General features: G+C 39.0%; 3 protein-coding genes across 6 annotated transcripts in view; 2 read left to right on the top strand and 1 right to left on the bottom strand.

The window, feature by feature from the left end:
* Positions 1–2,491, top strand: part of LOC124155365 (putative pre-mRNA-splicing factor ATP-dependent RNA helicase PRP1) — a 64,027-nt gene extending 61,536 nt beyond the window's left edge. For both annotated transcript variants that reach the window (XM_046529118.1, XM_046529117.1), the window contains exon 15: positions 1,280–2,491. In XM_046529118.1, the coding sequence (XP_046385074.1) occupies positions 1,280–1,407 (128 nt within the window). In that variant the 3' untranslated portion in view covers positions 1,408–2,491. The remainder of the gene's footprint in view (positions 1–1,279) is intronic.
* LOC124155367 (grpE protein homolog 1, mitochondrial) lies at positions 2,195–11,696 on the bottom strand. Of its 2 annotated transcripts, none has more exons than XM_046529123.1 (6): positions 11,514–11,696; positions 11,130–11,325; positions 10,937–11,050; positions 3,244–3,363; positions 2,794–2,877; positions 2,195–2,686 (listed from the first exon to the last, which is right to left on the bottom strand). In XM_046529123.1, the coding sequence occupies exons 1-6, from the start codon at positions 11,681–11,683 to the stop codon at positions 2,576–2,578; spliced, it is 795 nt and encodes a 264-aa protein (XP_046385079.1). In that variant the 5' UTR covers positions 11,684–11,696; the 3' UTR covers positions 2,195–2,575. The 2 variants fall into 2 exon arrangements, with proteins under 2 accessions (XP_046385079.1, XP_046385077.1); XM_046529121.1 differs by having other exon boundaries at positions 11,130–11,343; positions 11,514–11,681.
* A 24-nt stretch (positions 11,697–11,720) lies between these two features.
* The window catches only part of LOC124155366 (O-phosphoseryl-tRNA(Sec) selenium transferase), a 65,495-nt gene continuing 49,388 nt past the window's right edge, over positions 11,721–27,827 (top strand). The window contains exons 1-6 of one of the 2 annotated variants that reach the window (XM_046529120.1): positions 11,729–11,777; positions 11,877–12,000; positions 12,368–12,536; positions 19,158–19,287; positions 20,471–20,614; positions 25,235–25,393. In XM_046529120.1, coding sequence (XP_046385076.1) covers positions 12,423–12,536; positions 19,158–19,287; positions 20,471–20,614; positions 25,235–25,393 — 547 coding nt within the window. In that variant the 5' untranslated portion in view covers positions 11,729–11,777; positions 11,877–12,000; positions 12,368–12,422. Of the gene's footprint in view, positions 11,778–11,876; positions 12,001–12,367; positions 12,537–19,157; positions 19,288–20,470; positions 20,615–25,234; positions 25,394–27,827 lie in introns of both variants that reach the window. The other variant, XM_046529119.1, reaches the window with a different exon arrangement.

The raw sequence follows: 27,827 nt of genomic DNA, 5'->3' as shown, positions 1-27,827 counted from the left end.
ACTGCAATGCATTGCAGGTATACTCCACTCACTCTCCACTATAATTCACTGGTGGGTCACTTGTAGTTTCATCTTCTGACCTCTGACTGGAGGTGGCGTTGCACTCTGCTGGTGGTAAAGACCAAGTGCCACCATTTGGGCCCACTGCAGCTAGGGACTACGCCCGAGGCCATCCCAAGTGCACGGCCTCTAGAGTGGCAGTGGTGGGGCTGCTAATTTCTGGGCTTTTGCCACCTCGGTGTTGGACTGAGGCTAGTATCCGACCCACGTCTATCCCATTTTTTCAACTTGAATTTTAAAACTCAATTCTGAAAAGACATGAGGGAGTGGGGTCATGTAGCATGCAGAATCTGCATGTTTCACTCATAAATGCCAGGATGCGGACGTTTGGCCATTTTGCGTGGTGCCAGGCTAAAATGGGATCCACGCGTGGGTCGTTATCGCTCCTGCATTAAACGAGTTTCATCCTGAGCAGCGTGACCAGTGGTGGGGTTGCACTACACCTCCATTTGCAACACGCAGGTTACCATGTATAGTATCAACACATGTAATGGTATGAATGTAACTTCCTGATTTGCCTCTATGGCAAAATCTGCAATATGAAGAAAAATGGTAGATTTCCTGTTTGACAGAGAGGAAGTCATCGGGTGTGATCCACCATTGGGTCACGTTGCAGCAAAGGTGTTAAGTGCTGATGTAATCCTGTGAAATTTTTTGTCATTATCATTAATTATTGTGAGGTAATGCAATGATTTTCTCTTACTTATTTGCCTTTCAACCATTGTTCAATGTACAAACAATGTTCTTATTACAATTACTACATCCCAGTCAATAATTTCTGTTTGATTTTGCAAAGCCTTGCAAATAAAAAGTGACTTTGTTCCCAGTCATGCACATCAGTGAAAAGTAATTTAATTGAAAAGTGAAAGAACTTTGCACCTGTGCTCGTAACTGTACTAAGTTACTTGTTACATGCAATGCTTTGGAAAATATCCGTCAATGAATAGCGAGCAGGTGGGATTTCCTTTCTGATAGTTGCTTAGTGAGCACAACCTCTGTCTCATGATGCAATGTGGACTTAGGATGCTAACAACTTGTTTGCCAACCCATCTTACATTTATCTGGAAGAAGTTGCCACAGTATTTTAAGTGGCAGCATATCACATTGGCAATCAGAAAGTCTGAGTTTGAATCATGGCTAATATAAACATTATTTCACTTCACCTATGGTGTCAATGCATAATTTTACTCCATTTCTCCTTTCTTCTTGGTCTTTTCAGCTGAGTGGTTAATAAAGATAGCACCCCAGTACTATGATATGGCTAACTTCCCTCAGTGCGAGGCCAAGAGACAGCTGGAACTGTTGCAAGCAAAGATGGAGTCTCGCCAGTACAAGGAAGGATTCTGATTCAGTGGTGGAATAGCATTCGACTTGCTTAAAAACTTCCAACGACCTTTTTTCTCCTCTCGTCACTTGTGAGTGAGCAGAGGACTAATTAGGAACAGTAATTGTGGACATCAGTGACTCATCTTCTCGGGATCAATTTATTTGTGGAGTGAAAGTGGGAAGGAGTTTTGATAGGAAGGAGTTTGTGCGGTGATGTGTGTGAGATTGCATGCCTACGCAAGCGGCTTGGTCAGATGGATAGGTGACCACCTGTGGAACAATGCCAGCAGCAGACTGTTCGCAATGCATGAGGGCAAACTTGACACACCAGCGATGCTGTAGCTCTTTCATATAAGCCATGAAGAATTTTGTAATTATCCCAATTTTTTAGTGACCTGCAATGATTTTAATTGCAGTTGTTTCTTCGTACCTCTTTGTTAAGGCTCCTCATTTGGTGGCAATGGCTTGTTTTATATAAGATCTCAACTGTTTTGGTGGTACATAGAAAAATCAATTCCTCCAGATGTTTTTAATGCAATCTGTTTTAAAGCCGCTGGAATATTGATTGTGATAATCATTCGTTATATTTCCACGAAAGCATGGTAGCAGATAAGTGAGTGTAAATTCAGAAACTATAAAACTGTATCCAAACTACGGGTGCTTTGAGGAGACAGTTGCCCAAAACGGAACGAAATGTGACTTAGGATCTTAAAAGGAATGCAGTTCCTCTGATTGAATATGTCAATTTCCAGGAGTATATATTTTGCTTTGAACCACACTTGTGAACACTTGAAAGTATTTGAAGAAATGAAGTTGAGTTTTTATTAATAAAGTTCTATTTACTTTAAAATTTACAGAGATTTGAAACAACTCGAAATGAGACTTGGGCCCCCAGGTCTAAAAATCAGCCTTTATGCACACATGAAGTAGGGCAATTGCATTGTATTAAAATAGCAACCTTTGTCCAACATAATTTGCCTTTTTTCTCTCTAGGTGTCCATGAGTGCATGAAAGGGGAAATCATGTTACCTCTGATGTATAAAAAGGAATGGTAGATTGGCATCTTACAGCTGTACATTGTGAAAGTAAATGAACAGAGAAACAATATCAGTAGACTTAATTAAGTTCTCCCAGTCATTTCCTCCTCTACAAATTTAATATCCATATGGTAACACAGGACTACTGCCACCTAAGGACCTTTGGCTACTCCTACAAGGGCTGGTCGTATGACTCGCTCGTGGAGTTTGTAGCCTATTTTGGATACCACCACTATTGTGCCTGCTGATTTCCCTTGGACTTCCTGCAAGAGAGAGGGAGAGGATAATTCAGTTGAAATTTGAGCCACTGCATCACTTATATTAAAAATGGAAACGAGGTCCAGCACTGAGGTGTGGAGGGTGACTTAACCTGTTGGAAGAGTGCCTCATGAAGATTCGGATCAAATTTCTCCTCGATAGGATTCATAGGAACAAGGCCGTGCTTTTTGAAAACCTGTCAATAATGAGAGTATCCAAGTAGTGTTGCAATCACAAAAAAATAACAGTTCAATAATTGATAAACAAATATAAGCCATATATGAGACGAGTAACATCCCTCATCAACTTCATCACGGCTGAGACTACATCCTAACATTGGTCCATGTTGGGTTTTTTACACTTTACTATGTAGCCTCAACAGTCCCCGCCATCCTCTTCAGCTGAGGAAGCATAAAAAAACCATGGACCCAACTCAGCAGTTTGTCTCAACCCTTATGAAGACAATGAGGGAGTTAGTTACTTATCAAAATCTCAGACCTCTACAGCCTTACCTGATGCAAAACCAGAGCAAAATTTTATTAAGTGCCTCAGATTAGCTCACCTTCTGTAGCTGCAGCTCGGTCATGACCAAACCCTCATAAAGGCTCTTGAGGTGTGGATTGCTGTCGCTGACCTCCTCTTTCGGAACACTCTCTGTGGCCTTGGCCAAGATGTCAGCCACCTGAGGAAATAAAGCATCACACACACACCCATTAGAAATGATTACTTGTCCAGGACTGTTACAGAGAAGAACAAATTTGGGAGATATGAAATGGGTTGTCTGTTTTCCATTCAGGGGCCGTATTCTGTAACTCCAAACCGATCGGTGCGGCACCGATTCGTCGGGTGCGACGTCACACCGACTCCCGGTAAGAATGCGAAAAATCCACAGAGAAAAAATCATTCGCCTTGACCGGGATTTGAACCCGGATCCCTCGATTTCCGGCCGAGTGCTTTAGCCAGTTAAGCTACCGAGGCGTCATTCTTCCCTGTGGAAATTTGTGGACTATACCGGACAAGGTGGTATGGACTGCTGAGCATGTTATGCGACGAGCAGTCCAAATCGTGCGCATGGCGCCACAGCCGGAGAGTAAAGTCCGAACTTTGAACACATATAGGTGTTCTCTCTTTGACGAATTTAAGTATACCGGGACTAGCCGGGCAATAGGCAACTATTATTTCACTCAATCATCATTTGGAGTTTCTCTCGGCATAGAAATAAGATCTTTTTATTTAAGTATGAAGTTTGCCACAACGGTATCAGTTTCTTTCATCTGTAACAGGCAACTATATTTCATTTTATAGTCAGCCATTGATTCCCTTGACGATGAAAGAAGATATTTGTTAATAAGTATGAGGTTTACCGCAATATTATCATTTTCTCTCACTTGGAATGCGCAACTTAAACATATGTATTTCACCCAATCACAATTTCTTTACTTCCTCGTCATTACACTTCTTTTAATTACACCCAGTTCCATATTTTTATAACAATTTCCTAACTTGTTCCTCTAATATGACATTTACACTTGCTTTTGAATCCTACGTTCACGTACCATGGTATGTTATTTTCGTCTGCTTCGGTGCCAATGGCATAACCTTCCGTTGATAACATTTAGACGGAACTTACTTAATGACAACTATATTACCAAATCATGAATAAATAGCAATATACGGAACCAATATTTAAAAAAAGAAACTACGATCTCAAGGATAGTTTCAATAATTCATTCCAGCAACAACAATCTCCATCATATACAAACTTTATTGTGATGTTGTAATATTGTTTCTTTCGATTCTGTATGTACAGCATTACTACCACACATTATATAAGCATTGTTAACAACTTATTCAATATCGTTTATCTTAATCTAGCAATAAGTCGTAATTTCCGCAAATAAAAAGATTGAGAATGACGACAACAAACTGTGCCAATGGGTCCTCACTTGTTTTTGCCCTTCTTTCATTGGTGGAGACACGTTAGATGACTTCTAACTTCGGATATATTCGGATTTTCCCTGTTTGAGATGGAGAGGGAACCGTACCGACTGGTTTGATACCGACGAACATACTGAATCGCTGAATTAGCCGTCGTCGGTATGGAAACCGTCGTCGGTACGGAATGATGTGCTGTCGGTGGGCTGGGAAGGGAAACCGACCGGTGCGGTACCGACGAAATACAGAATACGGCCCCAGATTTGCAATGCCCGGCACAATATTCCATGTCCAACAATAGCTTTCTGAGGATTACATTGGACCAAGTTAAGAAACTGCAATTGAAAATAAATGCTAAGCCGAATTGATTTAGGCTAGGGAAAATTTAGTGTCCAATTCAAGCTTCAATAATTTCTTTCATGTGGATATCCAAAACAATTGATCAATTTGGTAATTAACCGATGGTTTTCATGCTGAATCTTGCTGATGAACTCTATTGGGGTAATCATCTGGGTCAGGATGGACATAGCTGCCAATTTTTTGACAGCCTTCTCTGCCATTGTCATCAGGGGGAATGACCACCTGGTTAGTGCCGGTTTTATATACACAGTTTGGGCGGTCAAGTCTTCTCTGATTGGTCCATTTTTGGTGACCTTCTTCCTCTTAACTTACTCATTCGTTTGATGGTGGGATTCCAGGTTTTGCTCATGTTGAAACCCACGTCTCTATTCATTGCATTCTTAGAAGGAGACATCGCCAAAGTGATGTTCGGGATCTGGATGCGGATGTTATTTTCTTAAACTATATAGGTAAGGTAGAAAAAGTGTCACAGCTTTCTTCCACATAGGCCCGGGTTCGAGAGATATTCGCATGTAAAGGTTTTGCGCAGCATTATAGCCCTTGAGTAAGCGCTCCCTTTCATCTACGGCCGTGGCGGTGTGGTTTAAGGCGTTGTTCCCCCAACCTGTAGTTGGAGTCCCGGGTTCGAGTCCCAATTCATGTTAACGAGAGTATCAATTTATGGATTTTAAACGAAACTCCGAATTGTGCCCTACCACGCGAATTAGAGGACGTATATAATTCCTTGCACGTGAAAATCACGTGCACCGATGCAGACCTCCGCCTCGCATCAATTAACCGATTGTACATCTATTCATGAATCGTTCCCCGGTTTTTGACGTGTGTGTCTCCACTTTCAATGTCTTTTTTCCATTTCTGAAGCACCAGTATTTTCCGGCTTCAACGTTTTTTTACTCAAAATGTCATTTCCACAAGGCATTCCCTCCATTAGATCTACTTTGTAGCCCACCCACTGTCTTCCCAACAAATCTCAATCCCTACAACAGAATGTCCTTCCACTCACCATGCCTCCCTTATGACCTGCCTTCTAGCGTCCTTCAAAGACTTCCGTCCCAACAACCCTCCGTCCACAGCTGACCCTCGATAATCCCTGAATAAGGCGCCCAATTGTGTGAAAACGGGTGCGAAAGGTAAACAAAGAAGACCTCAAAAGCGGCTTGAGTAGGCTGCTGGAATTGTACTGGATGGGTAGGAGGGGAAACTGGCTAGGGTCAGTAACTGAATGTGAGGATAGGCAATTGTGTTTATTTGTAGAGAAGAAAGACTTGAGATTACGAATACATATACGAAGAGGCTGTGGGAGCCATGGCTAGGGTGAGGATGATAAAATTTCCTGGAAATTTGCGGGTAAGTAATTATATACGTCCTCTAATTCGCGTCGTAAGGCACAATTCGGAGTTTTGTTTAAAATCCATAAATTGATATTAAATTAAAAAATTTGCGAAGTAACTAAATATAACGAATGGGGATAAAATGTAACAGTGATTTCAAAAATTAGAGGAGAAAAAAATTCTGCCGACACTGGGACTCAAACCCGGGACTCCAACTTCAGGTTGGGGGAACAACGCCTTAAACCACACTGCCACGGCCGTAGATGAGAGGGAACGCTTTCTCAAGGGATGTGATCCTGCGTGAAATCTGTACATGCGAATATCTCTCGAACCTGGGCCTATGTGGAAGAAAGCCGTGACACTTTTTCTATCTTACCTATATAGTTTTAGAAAATAACATCCGCATCCTGATCCCGAACATCACTTTGGCGATGTCTCCTTCTTAGCAAGTCTCGGTTCAATCGCCTCTTTGGTAAGCCGATCCCAACATCCATTTGCCTAGCAGAGGATTTTGGTTTCATTGAACTGAAGGACATGATCTTATTCAATACAGTGGTCGGCTACGGCAGAATTCTCCAGGTATCCAAGTTATGCAAGTTAAGAAGGTATGCAGCATTGTGCTCCGATATCCTGCTTTCAATTTCAACCTTTTGTTTTTTTTTATTGTGTAATGAACATTTTGTCCGAAAATTTAATTGCAGGCCTAATATTCTGTCGGCTTAATCATTTGCTCAATGTTTCTGATGAAGTACATTCACAGACGCCCAAAATTTCCCAATTGAAAACTATTGAGTTTCGGCAACTCCATATTGTGCCTTCACTTTTTTCTCCTTGAAATGAGGGAGCAGGAGTAGGCCGTGACACATCACACATGCAGCTTATGGTTTGGGGCCATGAAGCGCGGCTGAATGACGTGAAAAAGGTAGACAAAATTCATTCCACATTCAACTGCCCTAATGATTATGCAAGATAGGAGTTGAATTTTAACAAATTTAGAAGTGTGTAAAAATTCAATAGCCATGCAACATCCTCTGGACCTCATGATAGGTTTTTGCAAAGTTTTAAGATTAGAAAAATGTCCATTGTGTGTGCAGTACCAAATCATCTGTCATAGAGACTTGATCCGTGGAACCTCTGGTTCGTTGCACAATACTTACCCACTACACCACTGGAACAACTGAGGCAGTTTCGGTACCCAATAAGTCTGCTGTGTTCATAGATGTTCCAACGAGAGTAAACTCCATTCTATGTGAGTGTAGGCAAAGCATGCTTCATACACATAAGGATATGGGGAAGAATTCGCAGCTTTTCTCGCGTTGTCATAATGCAATGAATATTATTTTCACTGGCATAAAGGGTATATAGTTTTCAAAATCCCTGGTTGTATGAGAGCAAAATATTGGAAGACAGTAGTCGTCAAGTAGATCCTGAAATGGCTGCTTTCAGATCCCAATGAGCTTTGCATTAATTTTTCCTGCCACTCTACTTGAAATTTTCAGAGCAAATTACTTTTTCCTACCCCTTCCTACCCTTTGTATTAGACTTGTGCGTGATGCTGCTCAAAACAGGGTCTTAAGCAGAGTGTTCCTGGGCAGTTTTTACATCTGTATCTCGTCTCTTTTCTCTTTCCAATGTTTGTACAAACTACCCACTTTCCTCTTCAAACCTTATTGTTGTTTATAATAACTGACTTGTTCTTTAAATGTTATCCACATGCCCAGGAGCTGGTCAAATATTATTATTTCCTCAGAGAGGACAGATAAATATTACAGTTGGATAATGCTTATTTACTTTAACCTTTTCGCGCCGAGCTCCTTTACAGGAAGTTGCTTTTGGCTCTACGAAGGGTTTGAGAATTTATTTTTCGCCCCGTACGGAGTTTTTTCACGGCTTGGGACTGTGCAGGTAGTCGCTTCCTCCCCTTAATGACCTTTCCTAGCGGGGTCCCGGACCCTTTCCCCGGCAACTGGGCAAATATAATCCTCGACCCTTTTCCCCGATGGCAGCCCATCCCGGCGTACCTTTGCGGTCAGTTTATTGTTGCCAGTGCAATTTTAATTTTTTTAATTGTTACTGTTGCATTAAATGTCAGTTCATCAATGTATTCCTTTCATTTCGCAATGTCTGTAGAACTTGAAACGAAGTTCTACGGTTATTTATAGGGTTTTCAGCAAAACGGCACTATATCATAGCCAAATGAGCTTTTCCGAGAATAGTGAGGTTATCATCTTCCACGTACATATTTCAGTAGGAGAATACCTACACCAATATACTCTTGGGTGTTCCAGTTGGAGGATAATAAGTTTTTCCAAGAAAACATTAACGTTCTAATGTATCCCGAAATAAGCCCGTTAGGGGCACAGGGCAAACCACCTGGATCTTGACCAGAGAACCAAGATATGAGAGTAATTACCTGGGTAGAGCAGTTCTCTTTCATTCATGGTATGGGCTGCATCGCACAGCAGGGTTCTACAGAAACCATCCCTGGTATAGGTAGCGGAATACGTACAGATAGTTAACGGCTAAATTTGAATACACGCCAAGAAATTTTTGAAAAGAAAATGAGCTATTCCAAGAAGAGTTAGGTTATCATCTTCCACGTACATATTTCAGTAGGAGAATACTTACACCAATATACTCGTAGGTGTGCCAGTTGGAGGATAATAAGTTTTTCCAAGAAAACGTTAATGCGCTAATGTGTCCCGAAATAAGCCTGTGAGGTGCACAGAGCAGACCACCTTAATGGATCCTGACCAGAGAACCAAGATATGAGAGTAATTACCTGGGTAGAGCAGTTCTTATTCTTGCAATGGTATGGAATGCTTCTCACAACATGTCTACGTAAAACATTCCCTATTGGTACATTAAATTTACGAATTTTTAAGATATGCATTAATCAGTATTTATAGCGAAATTCGTTTACAATACCTTTGTATTCAAAGGTTGGTAAGAGGTTATTAAAAATAGCCGCTGTAATTTTGGCTCACGACAAAGAACTGAGAGAATCATATTTTATTACATTACGAGGGCTTTTTTTCATAGAAGTGAAATCGGATATTCTATCGAATTTCACCGCAAATGTACACTTAGAATGTAGCTAACAGAGTAACGTATATTTTTAGATGTAAATCATTACAATATCGCTCCTATAAACTTGCTAGTAAGTTATAAAAATAACAATTAAACATCTAACCTTAGCGTCTCCAAAAATTGTTCTAGGTGATGATCAACTCCGTTAATATGAACGCTAGAATTCCGTTTAAAATTTGGAACCAATCAGCAGAACATACAGAATGAAATTCCTCGCATTGATTTTCAATAAATGCAACATGAACTTTTTAGTTATTTTAACTTATAAACAAATAAGTGACCACGAGCACCTTCCTTGAGTGGGACACTGAGAGCCGGAATGGGCCGAGGTAATCCCCACACGGACAATAGGAGAGGGTCGGACCTCTTGCGCCGAGGGACCCTAATGGCCGTTGGGACCCACTTGGCATTCTTGACCGCGAAACCGTGAAAACACGGGCTTTGGCCTTATGCTTCGAAAAATTCAAGCCGTGAAAAGCCGGCCTTCCTTCTTTAGCATCAGAAAATTCAGGCCGTGAAATCACGCCCTGCACGGGGAAGAGGTTAAAAAAGAGAGCATGTTTTCAAGATAATGGGAATAAGTCATTTTTTAATATGTAGTGAGAAAGGTCACGAAGCTTTTGAATCAATGAGTAATTGGATAAAGCCCTAAAGACCACTGGATGAAAATTCTCAGAGGATTTGATGGATGGGTTAGAATGTGTGAGGATTCTTTGGACCATCCTTTTAACCTTATATAAATTGAGTGTATGTGGACTGAGCCTAGAAGCAAAGGAATTATTGAGAGTGAATCGTTAATTAAACAGGATTATTTTCCATAGAAAAAGCAACTTATCAGTCAGAAACAAGAAGACAAAGTGCGTCATTGAACACTGAATCACATATCAGCATGTGGAAATTATCAAGGAAGCAAAAACCACAAAAGAGATGATGCAGTCACTTCCAAATGTTGATGAGAGTGACAAAGTTTGCAGTAAACCATACCAGAAGAGTATGGCGCAATGACTACAGCAATATAAACCATGACGACATGGATCACTCTGGAATTTGTCGAGAGCAGACTGCTGAACTAAAAATGAAAAATACTGGTCCCCAAAGAAATGGAAGAGAAAAAGATAATTGCACTTTCACAGCCAGTAAGTCAGCAGGGTGCTTCATATGTGGTGACCCGAGACACTTCAAAGCCAACAGACAGCAGAGACTACGGGATCTGCAGAGGAAGAGGAATGTTCCGAGACACTAACAAAAGCAGAGGTCGTGGGAACTGAAAAGTTTGTGCGTCTATGTACTTGAAGGAAAAAGTGAAAAAGACGTGTTATTTGTCGCCGTAAATGAGGTGATTGCAGTCATGTTAACTTTGAGTTAGATAGCGCGCAACATGACATGTATACATCGTGACTCTGACTAAAAGACATGTTAGTAAGAGTCACGATTGGATGAAAGAGAGCGTAAGAATTTGAGATATAAGCAATGTTCTACAGCGAAATTCAACGCGTGATATTTCATAAATATGAATTTATAGAGGGTAATGATACTTACCTCTAAAAGATCCTTACAAAAGTTTTGAATGCCAAATATTTTGGCATCATCGATTTGCTTGGTGAGCCTTTTCCTAAGATTCTCTCCATCTGCTAAAGCTCTTTTATATTTATCCTGTGGATGTAAAAGCACATTTCAGCATCTTCGAAGGGTAAGTAAGTGGCAAGTCCAAGAAACAAGGAATGGTACCTACCTCAAGTTCTTGACTTTTTTTTGTAATAATTCCAATATCTTCATTTAACTTTTCTATTTCCAGCTTCAGTTTGCGCTCGCTGTCTGTTTCCAATGGAGATTCGACTTCCTTCTTCAGAGGTTCACCGGAGGCATCAGTGGAATTTTCCCGGCTTATTGTTTTCGATGTAGTAAACGTCTGATGATTATTAACCCAGCTAGATGGAATGAATTGGCTACTATTTTAGTCGAAATATAGTGAAAATACCTTATTTAAATTCACTTCAAGAAGCATTTCGCAGTATGTTAACGTGATAGTTCTACCACAACAGTAGTGATTTTATTTTAACAAAAATTGTACTAGATATCGAGATATTATTTGCATTAAAGGCAATTGTAATAATACCTCAACTTTCCAGAGCAACACATATTGGTAGCACTTTTAGGGTAGTTTAACCCTAATCGTAAACATCGCTGAAAACTTCTTAAGGCCATGACGCAATATACACAAGGATCAAACCACACCAGCAGAGTTTTCTTCTTATCAACGAACACACGAATCGGCAGAATGAACATTTACGCTTCGTTTTTTTCAGAAAACAATTGAAAGATGAAAATAAGGGAAAACTGAATTGAGGTATCGTCTGCGTGTTGTTCGGGCAAAATCACGGTGAGTTAAGGTATTTTATATTGTAAATATCAATTATTTAACATTTATGGTCTTTTTCCTTAAAGTAATTTTGCTTTATTGCATCACCGCTTTTTCCAGTGGAACATACATTCACTCTTGACGTATCATTATTTGCAATGAAAAAGGGCATGCCGTTGCTTACATCTTGGTGTAGACATAGATGTACTTGCAGACAACGCACTTGCTGACCAATGAATTTGTGGTGTGGATATAATTTAGTTTTGTTGTTATTTTTATTTTCTTGTTAACTAAATGGTTTATGAAGGAAAGTACTTTATAAACGTGGTGTTAATTCTTCTTTCATATTTTGTTTTTCTGTCCCTTAATACTTTTGAACGATGTGATTGAATGAGGATTATAGTTTGATAACTGGCTCATTGATCATTTGTCTCGTATTTGAAGCCGTTAATCACCATAATATGTTTAATTAACTCGTATATGTTGATGTTGGACTTTTTTCGAGGATGTAAAACTGGCCATTGCCAATGTCTCAATGTATATCCGTTTTTCGATGCGTCTGTGGATTTATACCAGTGACTATGAGTGTATGATTTTGCTCTTCAATCCAGGCATGAGTAGTTATAACTGAGATTTGAGTTGGTTGGAAAGGCTCCTGCCCCCACAATGAATAGCCACAGCTTTACGTTGGCTGAAAGATTGATTCCTGCCACATACCTTCAGCAGGCAGCAGCTGCGAAGAAATCAAGGGAGAGTCTCATCAGACAACTAATTGAACAGGTATACACTAGTATTCATTCCCTTCCCTCTTGTTTTGAAGGCGACTGACGGATAAAAATATGTGTTTCTAAAGCCGATGACTGCCTCTGTGATCTCAGTAGAGTAGGCGTTAATAAGCTACGTTTGTGCGTCGTATTGTGTCCTATCGATTAAGATTTTCTATTTTTTGTGCATATTGTTGTGAGCTTCTGGCGTTTTTCTCAAGAAAAACATAGTCGTTTTATTCGAGAGACGAGAAATATTAGTATAAATGCTACTTGTAACAGCTTCTATTGTTTAAATGAGGAAATATTTTATTCTAATGAGATCCTTTTGTGATGGAATTTAATTTGTCATGCCTCCCAAGATCAAACTTTAATGTATTTGAGCTCAATTTATATTACAATACCTGTCATTGTCTTAGGTTTGTTTAATATTATTGTATTACTTTTCTTGTGTGTGTTTAGTCTGCATTGTTGATTTTGTTATATATGGGCGATTATATTGGTCATTACTCTATCTAATTTGTTACATAGGATAACTTTAATAGGATTGCTGTAGAGGCCATTAATGTCAGTCAATTAAATTGCTCTTACGGCCATGTCATTCTTTGCAATAACAGTGACCGTCGAGACATTGACCTAAATGAATGCCAGATGAAAATTTGTCTAAAACTTTCCCTAGAAGTGTCATATCTTAAATTACATAATCCTTATGTACATATGTAATTGAACGTGAATGTGTTAAAGTTATCCTTTTTGATGTTTATGCATGGCTTGATCTACCAAGTTTTGATGAGAGTATAGCTATTTACAGATTGCATTACTTGTCTCAGGAATTCCTTTCGGAATGTATTTCAAAATAATTTTGAGGAGAGGTTTTTTATATTACCTTAAAATATGAGTGTGATTTTTTAAAATAACGTTGGATACTTCAGCTCATGGTGGCCGATGAGTTGACCTCAAGGCTGAGTATGTCCTGAGTGCTTCTTGTTTGAGCTGTTCAGCAAAATAATTGATTATTTTTCTCTCAAAGATTGTTCATGTAAGTTGATTAAAGAAGTGAAAGCCTTATCCTGAACTTAATGGTAATTTGTTATGAACTAAGTGAAATTTATCTTCATCGAGTTTCACAAATAGTTTCACATTTTTGTGTATTGTGATTTATGCAAACGTTTATGGTGTAGTCTAAAATCAAATTATGTTTCTGTGTCTGGGAATTTGTGTCAGAGGTTTCCCTCCTTATAATTATGGTGGGTCATTCCATGTCAGTTCATCCAGGCATGACACCCACCGACTCGGATTTTGATGAAACTTGCCAATTTTCATCCTTCCATGCAGGAATGAAACTGTGTAAAATATTTCTTGGCTATCTCTAATAGTTTTTTTTTCACGACCATTTGAAGTTTGGGTGAAACTGCAGTTTTTCAATGGATGCGGTCTCCAGAGGCACTTGTACCTCCAGAGGGAAATAATTTGTCTCAGCCATGGTTTTCATCTGATTCTTATGAAAATTTTCAGGTTTACTAAGGAAGTCATGAGGATTCCAAAAACTAATTGAAAAATATCCTAAGGAATATTGGAAATTCTCTAAACTCATATGTTTCATAAGATTTTAGAAAATTTTGCGTCAAAAACATGGTTCTATAAAACATCAAATTTTGACCTGAGGCAATATATTTTCTGATATCCCTTAAGGAATGACCCACCACCTGTAAAAATAAAATTCATGGCTTTTTGCTTGCTTTGTTGTTAAAAAAAATTTATGCAAAAAAAATCCCTTTTCATGCCTCTGGTAGTCAGTGCTGGGTCCTCCTTCAAGTGTGATGAAATGCTTGTGTTAACTGTTTTCTATATCTAAGCAAATATTTACAACATGAATCTAGTACATAATACGTTCAAAAATTAAAATATTTTTTATGTGCAGGTTGTTTTTCTTCCGATAAGAAAAATATATTTTTGAAATATAATATTTTAAGGAATTCATTGCACTTACCCATCATTGCTGGGGAAAACTTGATTGTTGCTATATAAAACACATCAAAATACAGAATGCATGTCAATACAAGTTAACCTTCTCCATTTTGTATTGACAAAAAACTTCACCAGTTTTTGGTGGATCAGTGAAGTTACCAGTTAACCAGACCGGATGAGAGGTTACTTTTATTCAATATGTGTCCCTGAGAGATCCACAGGTATTTCATCAATATATGCATTTTTAATGCAAGGCTTCAGGGGTAAAGTGAAAGTTCTGAGAATTTCTTGACTTCCTATTGCAAATATTTGAAATTCTGGATATATGAAATAAGAGGAAGAAATCATATGCTCTGAGATGAATTTCTGCATTGCGCATTGCATCCTGGATGGTAACACAAAGTGTAAGGGTTTATATCCATTCATTATAATCACACACTAAATAAATCAAATCTCAAAATCAAATTTGATCAAATTAAAGGGAAGGTATAAATGGTTATGAAACCAAGTTGTTTGCAAATACTACCTGAGGGAGCTAACCTTTTAATGCAGAAAACAAGCGTCATATCCATTGCGTTACTCCAAAGAAACACATTCTGAAGGAGGAAATAGTTTCACATATCCACTTTTGGACTTGGCTTATTTGTGGTCAAGGTGGACATGTTGTCACACACCTGGTGGTGGTGTGCTGAGCCTCATCATCAGCATGAGCACGCGCGTGCCTCTTCTCCCTTGAACCAGCAGCAAGGAGTATAAGTAGCTCTTCCCCCCCCCCCCACCCCTCTCCTGACTCCTCTGCAAATAGTCACTGTCGGAGAAGGTGAACGTGAAGTGACTGTGTCATGTGGGTTGCGTTGGGACCAATTTTGATCTCTAATATCTTGACTCTCAGTCACAAGGGCACATAGAATTTCCAAGGATCCATTGTTCCACTGCCAGCCGAGTTTAATATGGAATCAGGGTGTTACACTTTGTTTTACTGTTTATTTTTGTTAGTTATCTGGGGACCATCTCAAGAGAATATTAAAAAAGAGAGACAGAAAAAGTTAATCGCAAATTAATAAGGTAATCTACTTTAATGATGGGTGGTGTTATGACTTGCAACTTTCATGATTTATTGCCATTTGAAAATTTTTAAGTGCACCCATGTTTCGTATAGCGCAAGGGATGCGTTCCTTGGGGTCTTTGCGCTATACGAATTTGCGTTATACGAGATCGTTTTAACATTGGGAAGATAGGGATGCATTCCTGGTAGCATAGGTCTTGGGTATTGAATTTCCTCTAAAACATATGTATTCCCATAAATAGCCTTAGAAAACATTATTTATATAAATGTTTATAGTTTAAAACATCTTTAAAGATAGTATGCACGCATTTGAAGACTTTTATTCACGTTAAAAATAATTCTTACGTGCTTTTGAAATTCCCTCCTGTCGTGCGGGTGGGCTAACATCTGCTATCTCAGGGGTTCGTAATGCATTGCCGGCAGTTGACGATTTTTCAAACCAGTCTAAAAACAACTATTGTCTCACCCAGGCCCTTTTGTCGCTCATCGAAATGACAGGCAAATGCTACTTTGAATGCCATTTTATAGCTAGCGGAGTTTATGAATGATAAATCATTTTAATTTGAAGTCCTCCGAGTCTTTAGCAGCTACGTGAAACAGTCTTTAAATGCCTTGAAACCTGACCCAGGTTTTCCTTCCCTGAAAATGAATGAACGAGAATGCATTCTTTTCTAAAAGAATGTTGTCTCGTCAACACAAAAAACTAGTTGAGGGGAAAAGGAGCCACTTTCAATCACAGCTTGGAGTTCATCAGAAAATGTTGTGGTGACTGCGCTATCAACACTTGCAGATTCACCTGATATCGCCGCACTGAAAATGCCTGCTTGCCGTTTAAATTCTGGAACCAATCGGAGCTTTCACTAACTGTCTCGGAGTGTTACCACTCTCGTCTTTTTGTACTGATTCACTATGAACTTTCCGTATGTGTAGACCGCTTGGTTGAAGTTGGTGCGGCTGAGGTCACTGATGTTTTAACTTCGTCTTTATTCAGAATAAGGCATCGTGCGTTTAAACTTCCGCGCAATATCGCTTTGACGTTCTCCATTTTCAAAGCAATTGACCTATATCAATTTCTCTTCAAGGTTTATAGTTTTTCTTGATAAATTCTTGATTTTTCTACCCGCATTCCTATTTTTTGTCATTTTCTCTTGGTTTTTACTCTGCATGGCTCCATCAAAATCACCTTCTACTGCTGAACTGTATTCTTGAGACGCCTATGACTGCGGGGAGGGAACGAAGCTATTGTGTTTGAGACTCTATGGCGGACCCTCTTACATGTTGATGCTATTCATGTGCAACTCGGCCACCGCTCCATTTCTCCCCCGTGAATACCGATGACCTTGAAGGCTTTAGCATAGACCCTCTACCTGGAAGTCAATCGCCCCATAACCTATGGCGGTAAAAGTTACGTCTCAACCAGTATTGCTTAAAAAAAATCATGTCCACTAGTCCCACGCTTAATTAATGATCTAAATTAACTCATTCTGTTAAGGAGACGAGATAAATTACTTCGGTAGGCCGGTTATCTGGACCCAATGACGAGTAATACTTTTGGCCATTGCACAGCAATGGATTTCGATTAATATATAAACAAAAAAGAAAATTTGAGGCAAGCAATAATATTATTATGCATAAAATGATAGAAATTTCGTGTGTACTTAGCGCAAGTTCACGTTTTATCACGAGAGCGTTTAAGATTTTTGGCTACACTGCGTTGCAATGTTTCCCCGAGGAACAAATTTGCGCTATATCGAAATTGCGCTAATCGAAATTGTGCTATACGAGACATGGGTGTACACCATACTTGTAATTATTAAGCTTAAGCTGACTTAATTTTCACTAAAGGAACCCAGGCTTTTCTCCTTTATAAAGAAGTTTCAACTAATTTTAACTTAATGTTAATTGATACTTTAAAACACCTTAACATGATTTCCAATCAGTTTATGATGTTATTAATGTGAAACGGACAAAATTATAAAGGGTTGGAGCGGTCAAGTCAAAATTTGTAGTCGTGACGGCTGGTGCAAAATATCAACTACATATGTGCTGCTGCCCTTCCATGGAAATGAAGTTTGTGGAAGTATGATTGAAGATCAGTCGCTGAAGGAAGGAGGGTTTCCCATTTTTTTTAACGGACCTGATAGTTTTGTTTGAAGCTAAAGGATTTATGGCCAGTGTGACATGAACCTTGCACAAGCCATGATCTGGCATATCATGGTGTAGATTAAACTGCACCTGAATTCACGAGGGTGGGATCTAAGGCATTGCACGGTGGGCCAGAGTGAGAATCTGGAAGGACAAAATTTATCCTTATTTCGCATTGAAAAAACACCATACATCCTACGGCTCTTTTGCCATTTGGTATTTATATTTAAATCATTGCATTCATTTTGTTCTCATTACCAAATCTTTCTGTTTGTATCTGGAGAAGCGAGCCATCCTGGAGCGTATTATAATGATAATATGTTGGAGCCAAGATATCAACACATATTTACATAGTTGTTTTTACAGAATTTATACTCATTACATACTATCACCAAATACTGTGAAGCGCTGCTTTGTGGTCAAAAACATTTATTTTCATGCTTCCTGCCCAATGTACTAAGCTCACTGAGGGAACTGGTAGGACACGAAGACATAGGTAATGCAATGGGGTGGATTTTTAATTATGAAGTAATATTGAGTGTTTCAAGCCTAATTTTCGAAGTAAGTAATTGCAAAGTGAAGGGTGAGATGCACCCAGACTTTGGCATACTTCTACTCTTGCAAGCGTACATGTCATATGCAGTGGTTGAAGCGGCAGGCACCCTCTCTGTTCTGCACACTCCCTCTACCAGCCGCACTTAACACTCTGCACCACTGCCATGAAATAAAACTAAAGTGCTCTCATCTAGAAGTATCTTATTGGCAGTGCGTCTCTCCCATGTGATAAAGGATCAGTAATCAACCATGGTGCAGAGTGAGGGACTTAATTAATTTTTACAACATAAAATGATAGGGGACGGCTGTTTTAAATTTAACTTATCCATGCATCATATTGTGGGAGTTCACCGTATTAAAAGAAAAATATAATTGCACACTTCCATGATTATTTTAATGTGTATGACACGTGTTTGCTCACAGCCATCTTGTACTATATGATGACTCTTGATGAGCCAAAACACATTGTGCACATGATAATGATTGTGTATAAGTGCAATTGAATTTTAATTTAGTATTTAAACAGTTTTTTTCATAATTAAAAGAGGTATAAGGATCCATATGGATTGATAATTTAGGAGAGTAACACAAGTAAGGAGTGGTTACAATTGTGTAATTCAACCTTTGTCTATAGTTTACTCTTCCTAATAATTTTTTTTAAGAAGTTCAAAATTCTGGATACATTAATTTTGTTTCCAGTCTTCTGTTGTGTATGGATGTGATACACGTAGAGCTATGAAGTCTGAAAACTGTGATCAAATATATCCATAGATATCATGTCTCTTTCAAACAGGAATGCACCCTTTGAAAGCAATGCCACTTTCAGTCTCCTTTATAACAAACAAACGATTGCACGAAGCCACCTCTACTGTGACTCAATGTGTGTGGTTGTGTCCTTTTCAGAGGAAATGGCCGGAAGAGGGCTGGGATGACACCACGATTGAGCTGTTCCTGGCCGACCTCGCCCAAATGGACAGCAATAATTTCCCTGGTAACTGCGGAATTGGTGAGAGAGAGGCCAGGATTGCCTCAGGTAAAGTCTTTGTTGTTTTCATCCGTGTTCATTTGCTGCGGATATAATCACATTTTTGTTCACCTACGTATGTACTACCCTTGAAGCTATGTTCCTCAAATAGCCAATGGCAGCAGGTGTTTGGACCGCAGATGTTTACCTCTGAGAGAATGCAAAAAATATTTAGGTACCTATGTGGGAGATTTGATTGCCTGAGTAAGATCTATCAAAGTCCTTCACTGTTTGGGAAAAAAATTCCCTTATGTAGAGAAGTTGTGGTAAGAAACGCGTAGAATATGAAAAGGACGGGAGACAATGGGGATCACTGCAGGCTTAGCACAAAGATTGTGATGTACTCACTCTCGTTAAATTTGATTTTTTTTTAAATAATGTGTTCATTAATGGAATGAAAGTACAGTACTTATCCACTTCTGTGGGAAAGATTGATTCACTGATGAGAGAAACTGGAACACATTTTCTTAATGTCAGCATTTAAAACACAAAGTAAATGAAACAGAAAGAAAAAGAAATGACCTTTCACTGCATGAATGCCCTTTATATCCTCTTCACCTTGTCAGCACCACCTTTGACCAACTTTGTGCATGGACAGCAGCAGATGAAAAGTAAGCAAATTGTGTACTCAAAATGCTGCCATACTCCACTATGTTTCTGCCAAAAATATGTCTTCTTTTATCATTTAAATAAGACCTGGAAATATAATGTAGATGTTATATTATGTCCTGCATGTTGCTCTGAAAGATTTCTGTTCTTAATTACATAAGCAATTGAAGCCTCTGGGTCTCCTGCAGCTCCCAACTTAATTCATGTAAAGTATGTGCATCAATCACTCTCTGTTTGCTCGTGGCAGTTTTTGTCGAATGGTGCAGCTTCTCTTTGTGTTATTATTAACTTCATGGGTTAAGTCTTTCTGCTCAGTATCTACTGGCTGGGTAGTTGAGGTGCGGCCCGACGATTATTAGTTGATATTGAATTTCTGGCCATCCAGCATGTGGCCCTAGGTGGCTGTCCTGATATGTCTATGCAATGAGACATGGTGGTGGTAAATCCTCCGGTGTAGCTGTAATAGTGACTCCCAATATCCAGCATTTGTGTGTTCTCTTGTCATAATTTATGTCAGTTCTTGAGTCATCCTCAGTTGGCTTGCATCCTTGGTGTTGTTAACTGCTATGCATTTTCTTTGCAGCCCTTGTGGCAAGACGTCACTACCGCCTGGGTCATGGGATTGGACGTTCTGGCGATCTTGGAGAAGTTCAACCCAAGGCTGCTGGCTCCAGTCTGATGAACAAACTTACCAATGCTTTGGTCTTGGATGTAATTAGATTTACGGGTAAGTCATTCATTTGTGAATGGAAAGAAATAATAATTATATGTAATAGGTTTATTGGGCGTTAAGTAAATGGTTTACAATTGACCTCGTCAGTTCACTGGACATACATATAATTACTATTTACAACTTAAGTAAAGTACAGGATAGTTCAGAAAACCATGTCTGCTGCATGAGTGAAAAACTCATTCATGGAGTATAACGATTTTGATGCCAGCCAAGAGTGTACAACAGATTTGAATTTTGTAGTACTACCTCCTCTTGCAGACACAGGTAAATGGTTAAAGACCTTTATGCCCATGTTTGAAAAGGAATTTAATGTTATTTTTAGCCTCTTTTGACCTGCAAAGAGGTGATTATTATTTCGAGTGTCATGGTCATGTATGTCTGATCTTATTGCAAAAGACTGGAGGTTATCTTTCATGTGCAAAAGTACTCTATATGCATACAAACTGTAGACAGTCGAATTATTCAAGGTTTAATTAGATCATAAAACACACGATAAATCCCACCAAACATGTGCACCATTGGCACTGATATTTTGACTTGATATAGCTCTCAAATGACTGGTTGCAAGTGAAGAGAAAAGTGACTTCTGTGCATGCGTCAACTACTGAGATGGGGATGGAAAAAAGAGAAAGGAACGTATAGAGACATGGTAATCCTCCAATGGCGATAGCTCAGTTGCATAGCTGAAAAGAAAAGGGGAGAGGGAATGAGACCACAGGAGTAAGTTAAATTTTGTGCTAGATGCCACAAACAAAAAGCTTTTGATAAGCAACATTGTTCACCTCAACCAGTCTCCTCTGCTTGATATCAGCCAATAATCCCTAGAAATTCACCCGTACTCACTCGTAAACCCTCATCATGGGTGCCGCCACTTCTTTCTCATTATCCCGAGTTTATTCTACCATCCATAGCCTAGCTACCGTCCTCTCCTCTTAAACACAACACTACATTGAATGAGGTCCCATGGTCGGAAAACGGAACCTGAATCCTCTTAACAGATAGATTAACCACAAGAGCTTTAAGAATGAGGCAAGAATAGATACGTTTGTGAAAAATAAGACTAGTTTAAAGGAGGAGAATGTTAAAAAACAGTATTATGATATGAAAAAGATTTAATTTCGTTGCGAGTGTAGAGTGAGTGGCAGCGATTCATGGCCCAATAAAGCAGTATGCTATCCCAGTTAAGCGGAAAAAACTCTAGTATATTATTATTCTATTGGGTTCTGTTCTTCAAGATCTTCTCCATTTAAACGGCTGTTCCAAGTAACTGGTGGACCCACTAACACATTCAGCACGGGGCATGTCAATTGACGTGGTCCTGTCCAAGCCGAGATACGGGGCGCGTGAATTGACATTCTCTGCCAGTCGGTCTGGGAGCCCTTTCTCCGCCTCCGTATGTGACTAATATCCACTTCTGAGTCTTCCAATCGTGTGCATGGCCATGAGTAAGCTTCCCTCTTTCGAAGCGTGTGCGCCATTGAGAGGATGAGAGAACAACCATGTCAAGGCACCATTATCAGTGTGCAAGGAAAATGGTTTGAATTGTAAGAAAACAGTGAATTTTTGAATTCAGAAGTGAATAGCATGGCACTCCAATTCATAAGAAGAAAATTTACATTCATGTTCCAACAAAGCCTTACTGGCAAAAGCCACAGTGACAGAATCACCATTTACTTTGTAAATTAAAACAGCACCAACAGCCAGTTTACTAGCTTCGACAAACAAATGAAATTCCTCGTCAAATTGAGGGAAAATCAACACTGGCAGATTTGTGAGGGCTTTCTTCAACTGACAGAAAGCCAGAAATTTTCAACAGCTGTCCATTGAAAAGGAACATTTTTATGTTTGATATGGTTAGGTCTCACTCTCTCAGGATCAACTCGAAGGGTTCAATTTATGATGAGGAGGCCCAAAAAATATAAGTGACTGCCCGCTAAGAAGTAATAAGAAAGAAGGACATAAGAAATAAGGTCTTCAGCAGACTTGAAATAAATACATAAGTCATCAATATATGGATAAACACGAGAATGTTTCAGATCACCTAGGACCTCATTGATGAGACGAGTGAAAACCTGTGGAGAACCAAACAGCAATCAAGTATACTGATATATTCCGAAAGATGTAACGAAGGCAGTTAATTTCTTAGAATTCTCAGATAAAATGATGATGCGGAATGAAATGCGGCACTGAGATCAAGAACAGTGAAATATTTTGCATCAGCAAGATATTGAAAGGTATGTTCAACCGAAGGAGTTGAAAAGCCATCCGACTTAGCAACCTTGTTTAACTTATGATATTCAACCACTAGTCTTTCAGATCCATCATTTTTAGGCACTAGAAAAGCTAGCAAACACCAGTTCGAATTAGAAACCTCAATCACCTTCTTATCAAGTAGTAACTAGATATGTTTCTTCATAAGAGTAGTTTTAGATGAGATCATATTGGAGTTGAATCTAATGGTTCAATTTCATAAGTCAATACAGACGTGACACCCAAATCATGAGAAATAATGTTGGGATGCTTTGACATTAAGCCCTTTAAATTACCTTTAAATGCATTTTTTGTGGACAGCCCCACAGGTGATTCGGATGAGTTACTGTCTGGTGCTGGGCTAAATGCTTTGCATTTGTCCGAAAAAGAAAACAAAAAATGCTGTGCATTTTAAAAACTCACATTTGTTGCATGGACAATCATGTTTGATTAACGAATGAAATCCACGCCACACAGGAAACGGATTTTTTTTTGCTGAGTAAAATGTATGGTTCCAAGAAAACTTCCTGATTTGGACCTTGAGAGAGACAGATGAATTAATATGAAATGGCTGGCCTGGTACCGTAATTAACTCGATGCCTACATTCTTTCGATTTATCTTTCTCCAAAAACATTTCAGAGTAGCAAAGAAATCTTCATCACAAAGAGAAACTGAACACCTAATATTGATTTAAGCCTGGCATAACAATAAATGAAGATTAATGGATAATATTGGCAATCTATTCACACACTTGTCAGGGATACTCATCAAGCTCAAGGCAGGCTGGCTTAATCGTCATCTTTTGCGACACTCGTTCACTCTGTGGCCAAGTTTGACAGTAAGAACATTAAATAGGAAGTGGCACTTCACTAGACACACTAGAAGAGGGAACAGAAGAGATATTTTGAGAGGTACGATGAAACATGTTGGAATATTCAGTACAACCCATCAAATGCTTGGATGCCTGCATGATAACAGTGTCCAATTCCTAAAACATGTTGGGCTGATTTAGGAACATAATGGCAGATGTAGTTACAGGATTCAGCCCGTGAATGATGAGTCATACAATGCAGGACTAACTCTTGAATAGCATTCATATAGAACGCATGAAATCGTGGGGCGTCTCGCTAGGAAATTGTAAATGCTTAACTTTGGTTGTAATTAGATGATCAAACTCTATCTCCTTAACAATTCTAGCACAAACTCTTTCTGTGATTTGAGGCCACAAGAGATTCAAGTTTAACATTGATAAGAAATGAAGTGAACTGGCAGGAAGTTTAGAAACTACAAGATACAATAACGTTGATGGAGGAACCAATGATAAAGTAACGATTTCATTAATCTTCAACATGAAATTAAACTAATTCTCAGTGTTAGAAACTTCAAATGATGGAAAATCGCTGAGTAATTGCTTGACAATGATCAAGTCTTCAGAAACTGGCAATTCCTGAGAAGCAGACTAGTCTAGGGAAAGGGGGGAATTCCTCGACAAATCACGTAACTGCTGCCCTGATTGTCACTGCCATACCGTATGTTAGGAGGAAAAGCGGTATTTATTTTTCATGGTGAAAATGCCATTTTGATGAGGAATGGCTTTCACTTTGTTGAAAGCAGGAGTTTGTTGTAAGTTGACTCCTCTGCATGGTCTTTAGTGACTTGGTGGTCATCCATGTTCACCATAAATTACCGGATAGTTAAAAATATTTACTGTCTTTGATTTAGTAAAATTTGATGGCTATCCAGTTCTTATTGTTAATGTTCATTCTGATTCATTATTATCAATCATGGTGCTCCTGTTACTCTAATTTCTTATCCATTCTCTTGGTGGGTGAGGGAATATCATCTGTGTTGGCATTATTCGATATAGGGTAGTATTTAAAAAAAAAATCAACTAATCCTCTTGCTAATGTTTTGCCTGTTTTATTTTTACATCATCAGGTCTATTAGTGACATATTTATTATGTTATATTTAAAGGAACCCATGCAATAGCATAATCAAAAGCAAACAAAATATACAATCACCATGGCAATTTTTAGAAACAAACATGCTGATGGAGAGGTATAGATTTGTCATGACAACCAAACAATTTTTTCCATCACTCGGTCAGTCATCATTTTGCTGAATTTCACTTGCAAACAGCCCTGATGATGATGATGTTGATGCATATAAATGAATTTACGAAACATATGCAAAATAATTGGTTGATTTAGAAAAACATTAATTTGACATTCACCTCCATTATCCACATTCTCCTCTAAGGCAAATATGAATTTAAAAAAGGTTGAGAAATATTTATTCATGAAATACCATTCTGCATCATTGTTGTGACTTTTATTGATTTCTTGTGGCTTTCTCTCGTTAGGTGTTAAGACATCGGCTGGATGCTTTGTGGTGCCCATGGCGACTGGCATGAGTTTAGTGCTTTGCATGCTCACCATCCGGCAAGAAAGGCCGCAGGCAAAGTACGTCTTGTGGTCACGTATTGACCAAAAGGCATGCTTCAAGTGCATTGTCACTGCAGGTGAGTGCAGGGGAAATTCGATTGCTGATGTGTGTGGTTCAAACTATGAATGTAAGGATTTAGAATGGGGGTGGAGTCAAAATGTGGGCACTAACAAGGTTAGGCCTATTTGATGGATTCAATGAAAGGGGAGAGTGGACATGAATTAATTGGGGACCCTTTGAAAATGCGAAAGTTCAAAGAAAACAAACTGTGGTTATGCTGGGTATCAGTGAAATAATTAATTGGTAATAAAGCAACGACCATTTGTTGAGTGGAACAAAAGCGTGGGCGGGCTCGTGGGGATGCTCTGTTTGGGGCTCACGAGTCTGTGACGTCAAGGCAGGGTGAGGGGAAGGAAAGAGGGAGGAGGAGGTGGTGCCACTGTGGTAAAGGCCAACGCCTAATCTTGGCATTGGTTTCAGTGCGGAAGGCAAAGCATTGAAGAATATCAGTCGTACAGTCCATCCATCAGGGCGACGTGGGCCACCACTATCAAAATCAGATTCACTGTTTGCAAAGAAATGGGTGATCATATTATTTGAAGAATGATCTAGAATTTTTTTCTGGATAATCCAAATGATATAATAATAATAATAATATTTTTTATATGTCCAGAGATCTGTAGGTTGTACACTAAATTCAAATATAGGACACGCCTACTTAGATACATCATCATCATCATTGGTCAACAATCCTAGGATTGGTTTGACGCAGCTCTCCACTCTATTCTCCTTTCAGCTAATCTTTTCACACCTACGTATTTCTTCTCTTTCACATCTCTCTTCACTTGTTCCATATATTTTGTTCGAGGTCTTCCTTTTCCATTCTTACCTTCCACTTGTCCTTCGACGATTGTCTTCATCAGGCCATCATGTCTCAGGATGTGGCCTATAAGGTTGTTCCGTCTTCTTATTAAGGTTTTCATGAGGCTTCTCTTCTCTCCTACTCTTCTTAGGACTTCTTTGTTACTAACTCTGTCGATCCATTTGATTTTCATCATTCTTCTGTAGCACCACATTTCGAAGGCCTCTATCCTTGCTTTCTCCGCTGCGGTCATTGTCCATGCCTCACTTCCGTATAGGAGCATACTCCAGATGTAGGATCTTATAAATTGTTTCTTTACTTCCATACTTAAGTTTCCTGCTGTAAGCAGGTCTCTCTTTTGGTGGAATGCTCTCTTCGCCTGGGCTATTCTGCTGATAATTTCTTTCTTACTTCTCCCGTCACTAGTTATCTTGCTTGCCAAATAACAGAATTCATCCACCTCTATCAGTTTTTGCTTCCCTATTTTAATGTTAGTCTTGACTTCTTCTCTTCTGCTGCATACTAAGATCTTGGTTTTCTTTGTGCTTATTTTCAGTTGATATCTACCCATTACCCTACCCATATTAACTAGAATATTTTTCAAATCCGTCTCTGTTTCTGCTATAACGGCTATGTCATCGGCAAATCTTAGCATGCTAATTTTTTCTCCATGAATATTCACTCCCAATGCATTTTCTTTGATTTCATTAATGGCTTTCTCAATGTAAACGTTGAAAATTACGGGTGACAATGTACAGCCTTGTCGCACTCCTTTCCTAATTCTTGCTTCTTCACAGCTGGGCCCTGATTTTATCACGGCTACTTGGTTTTTGTATAAACTGTGGATGATTCTTCTGTCATTATAAAGAACCCCGATTTCCTTTAGGATTCCGAGCATTGTGCTCCAATCCACGTTGTCAAATGCTTTCTCTATGTCCACAAACGCAATGAACGTTGGCTTGTTCTTTTCCATTCTCTTCTCTATGAGCAGTCTTAGGGCCAATATTGCTTCTCTTGTGCCTTTGTTTTTTCTGAATCCAAATTGGTCCTCATCCAAGTACTCTTCTGCTTTTCGTTCTATTCTTCTATAGATGATCCTTGTCAGTACCTTTGACGCATGTGTAGTAAGGCTTATGGTCCTAAAATCTTCGCACTTCTCCGCTCTTTTCTTCTTAGGGATAGGGATTATAATGTTCCTCTCAAAGTCCTTTGGTATCTCACCTATCGTATACATTTCACAAATGATTTTGTATAGCTGGTTCAACGTCTTCTCTCCTGAATTTTTAATTAGTTCTGCAGGAATGTCATCAATGCCAGACGCTTTATTTATCCTGAGGTCTCTTACAGCCGCATCAAATTCCGATCTTAAAATTGGGGCTCCCATGTCATCGTTTTCGATAGCATTCCTTCTGAGGCTGCTTCCATTGTACAAATCTTCCAGATATTCCTTCCATCCTTTCCTTAGATACATAATCAATAAAAATTAAATTGGAATATATAAATTATATGTTACAAATGCAGAAGATCATTAACCGAATAAAATAGATTTTTTTCAGAAACTTCAGAAGTTTCTTCTTAAAGACCGAGGTCATTTTCCGCCTCTGGAGGCAAACCATTAAAAATCTTCACGCCCATAGGTCCTAGTACC

The sequence above is a fragment of the Ischnura elegans genome, chromosome 3, assembly GCF_921293095.1.
Source record: "Ischnura elegans chromosome 3, ioIscEleg1.1, whole genome shotgun sequence".
Classification (NCBI taxonomy): Eukaryota; Metazoa; Arthropoda; class Insecta; order Odonata; family Coenagrionidae; genus Ischnura; species Ischnura elegans.
The sequence above is the reverse complement of the archived record's forward strand: the minus strand, read 5'-3'. Positions and strand labels throughout refer to the sequence as shown.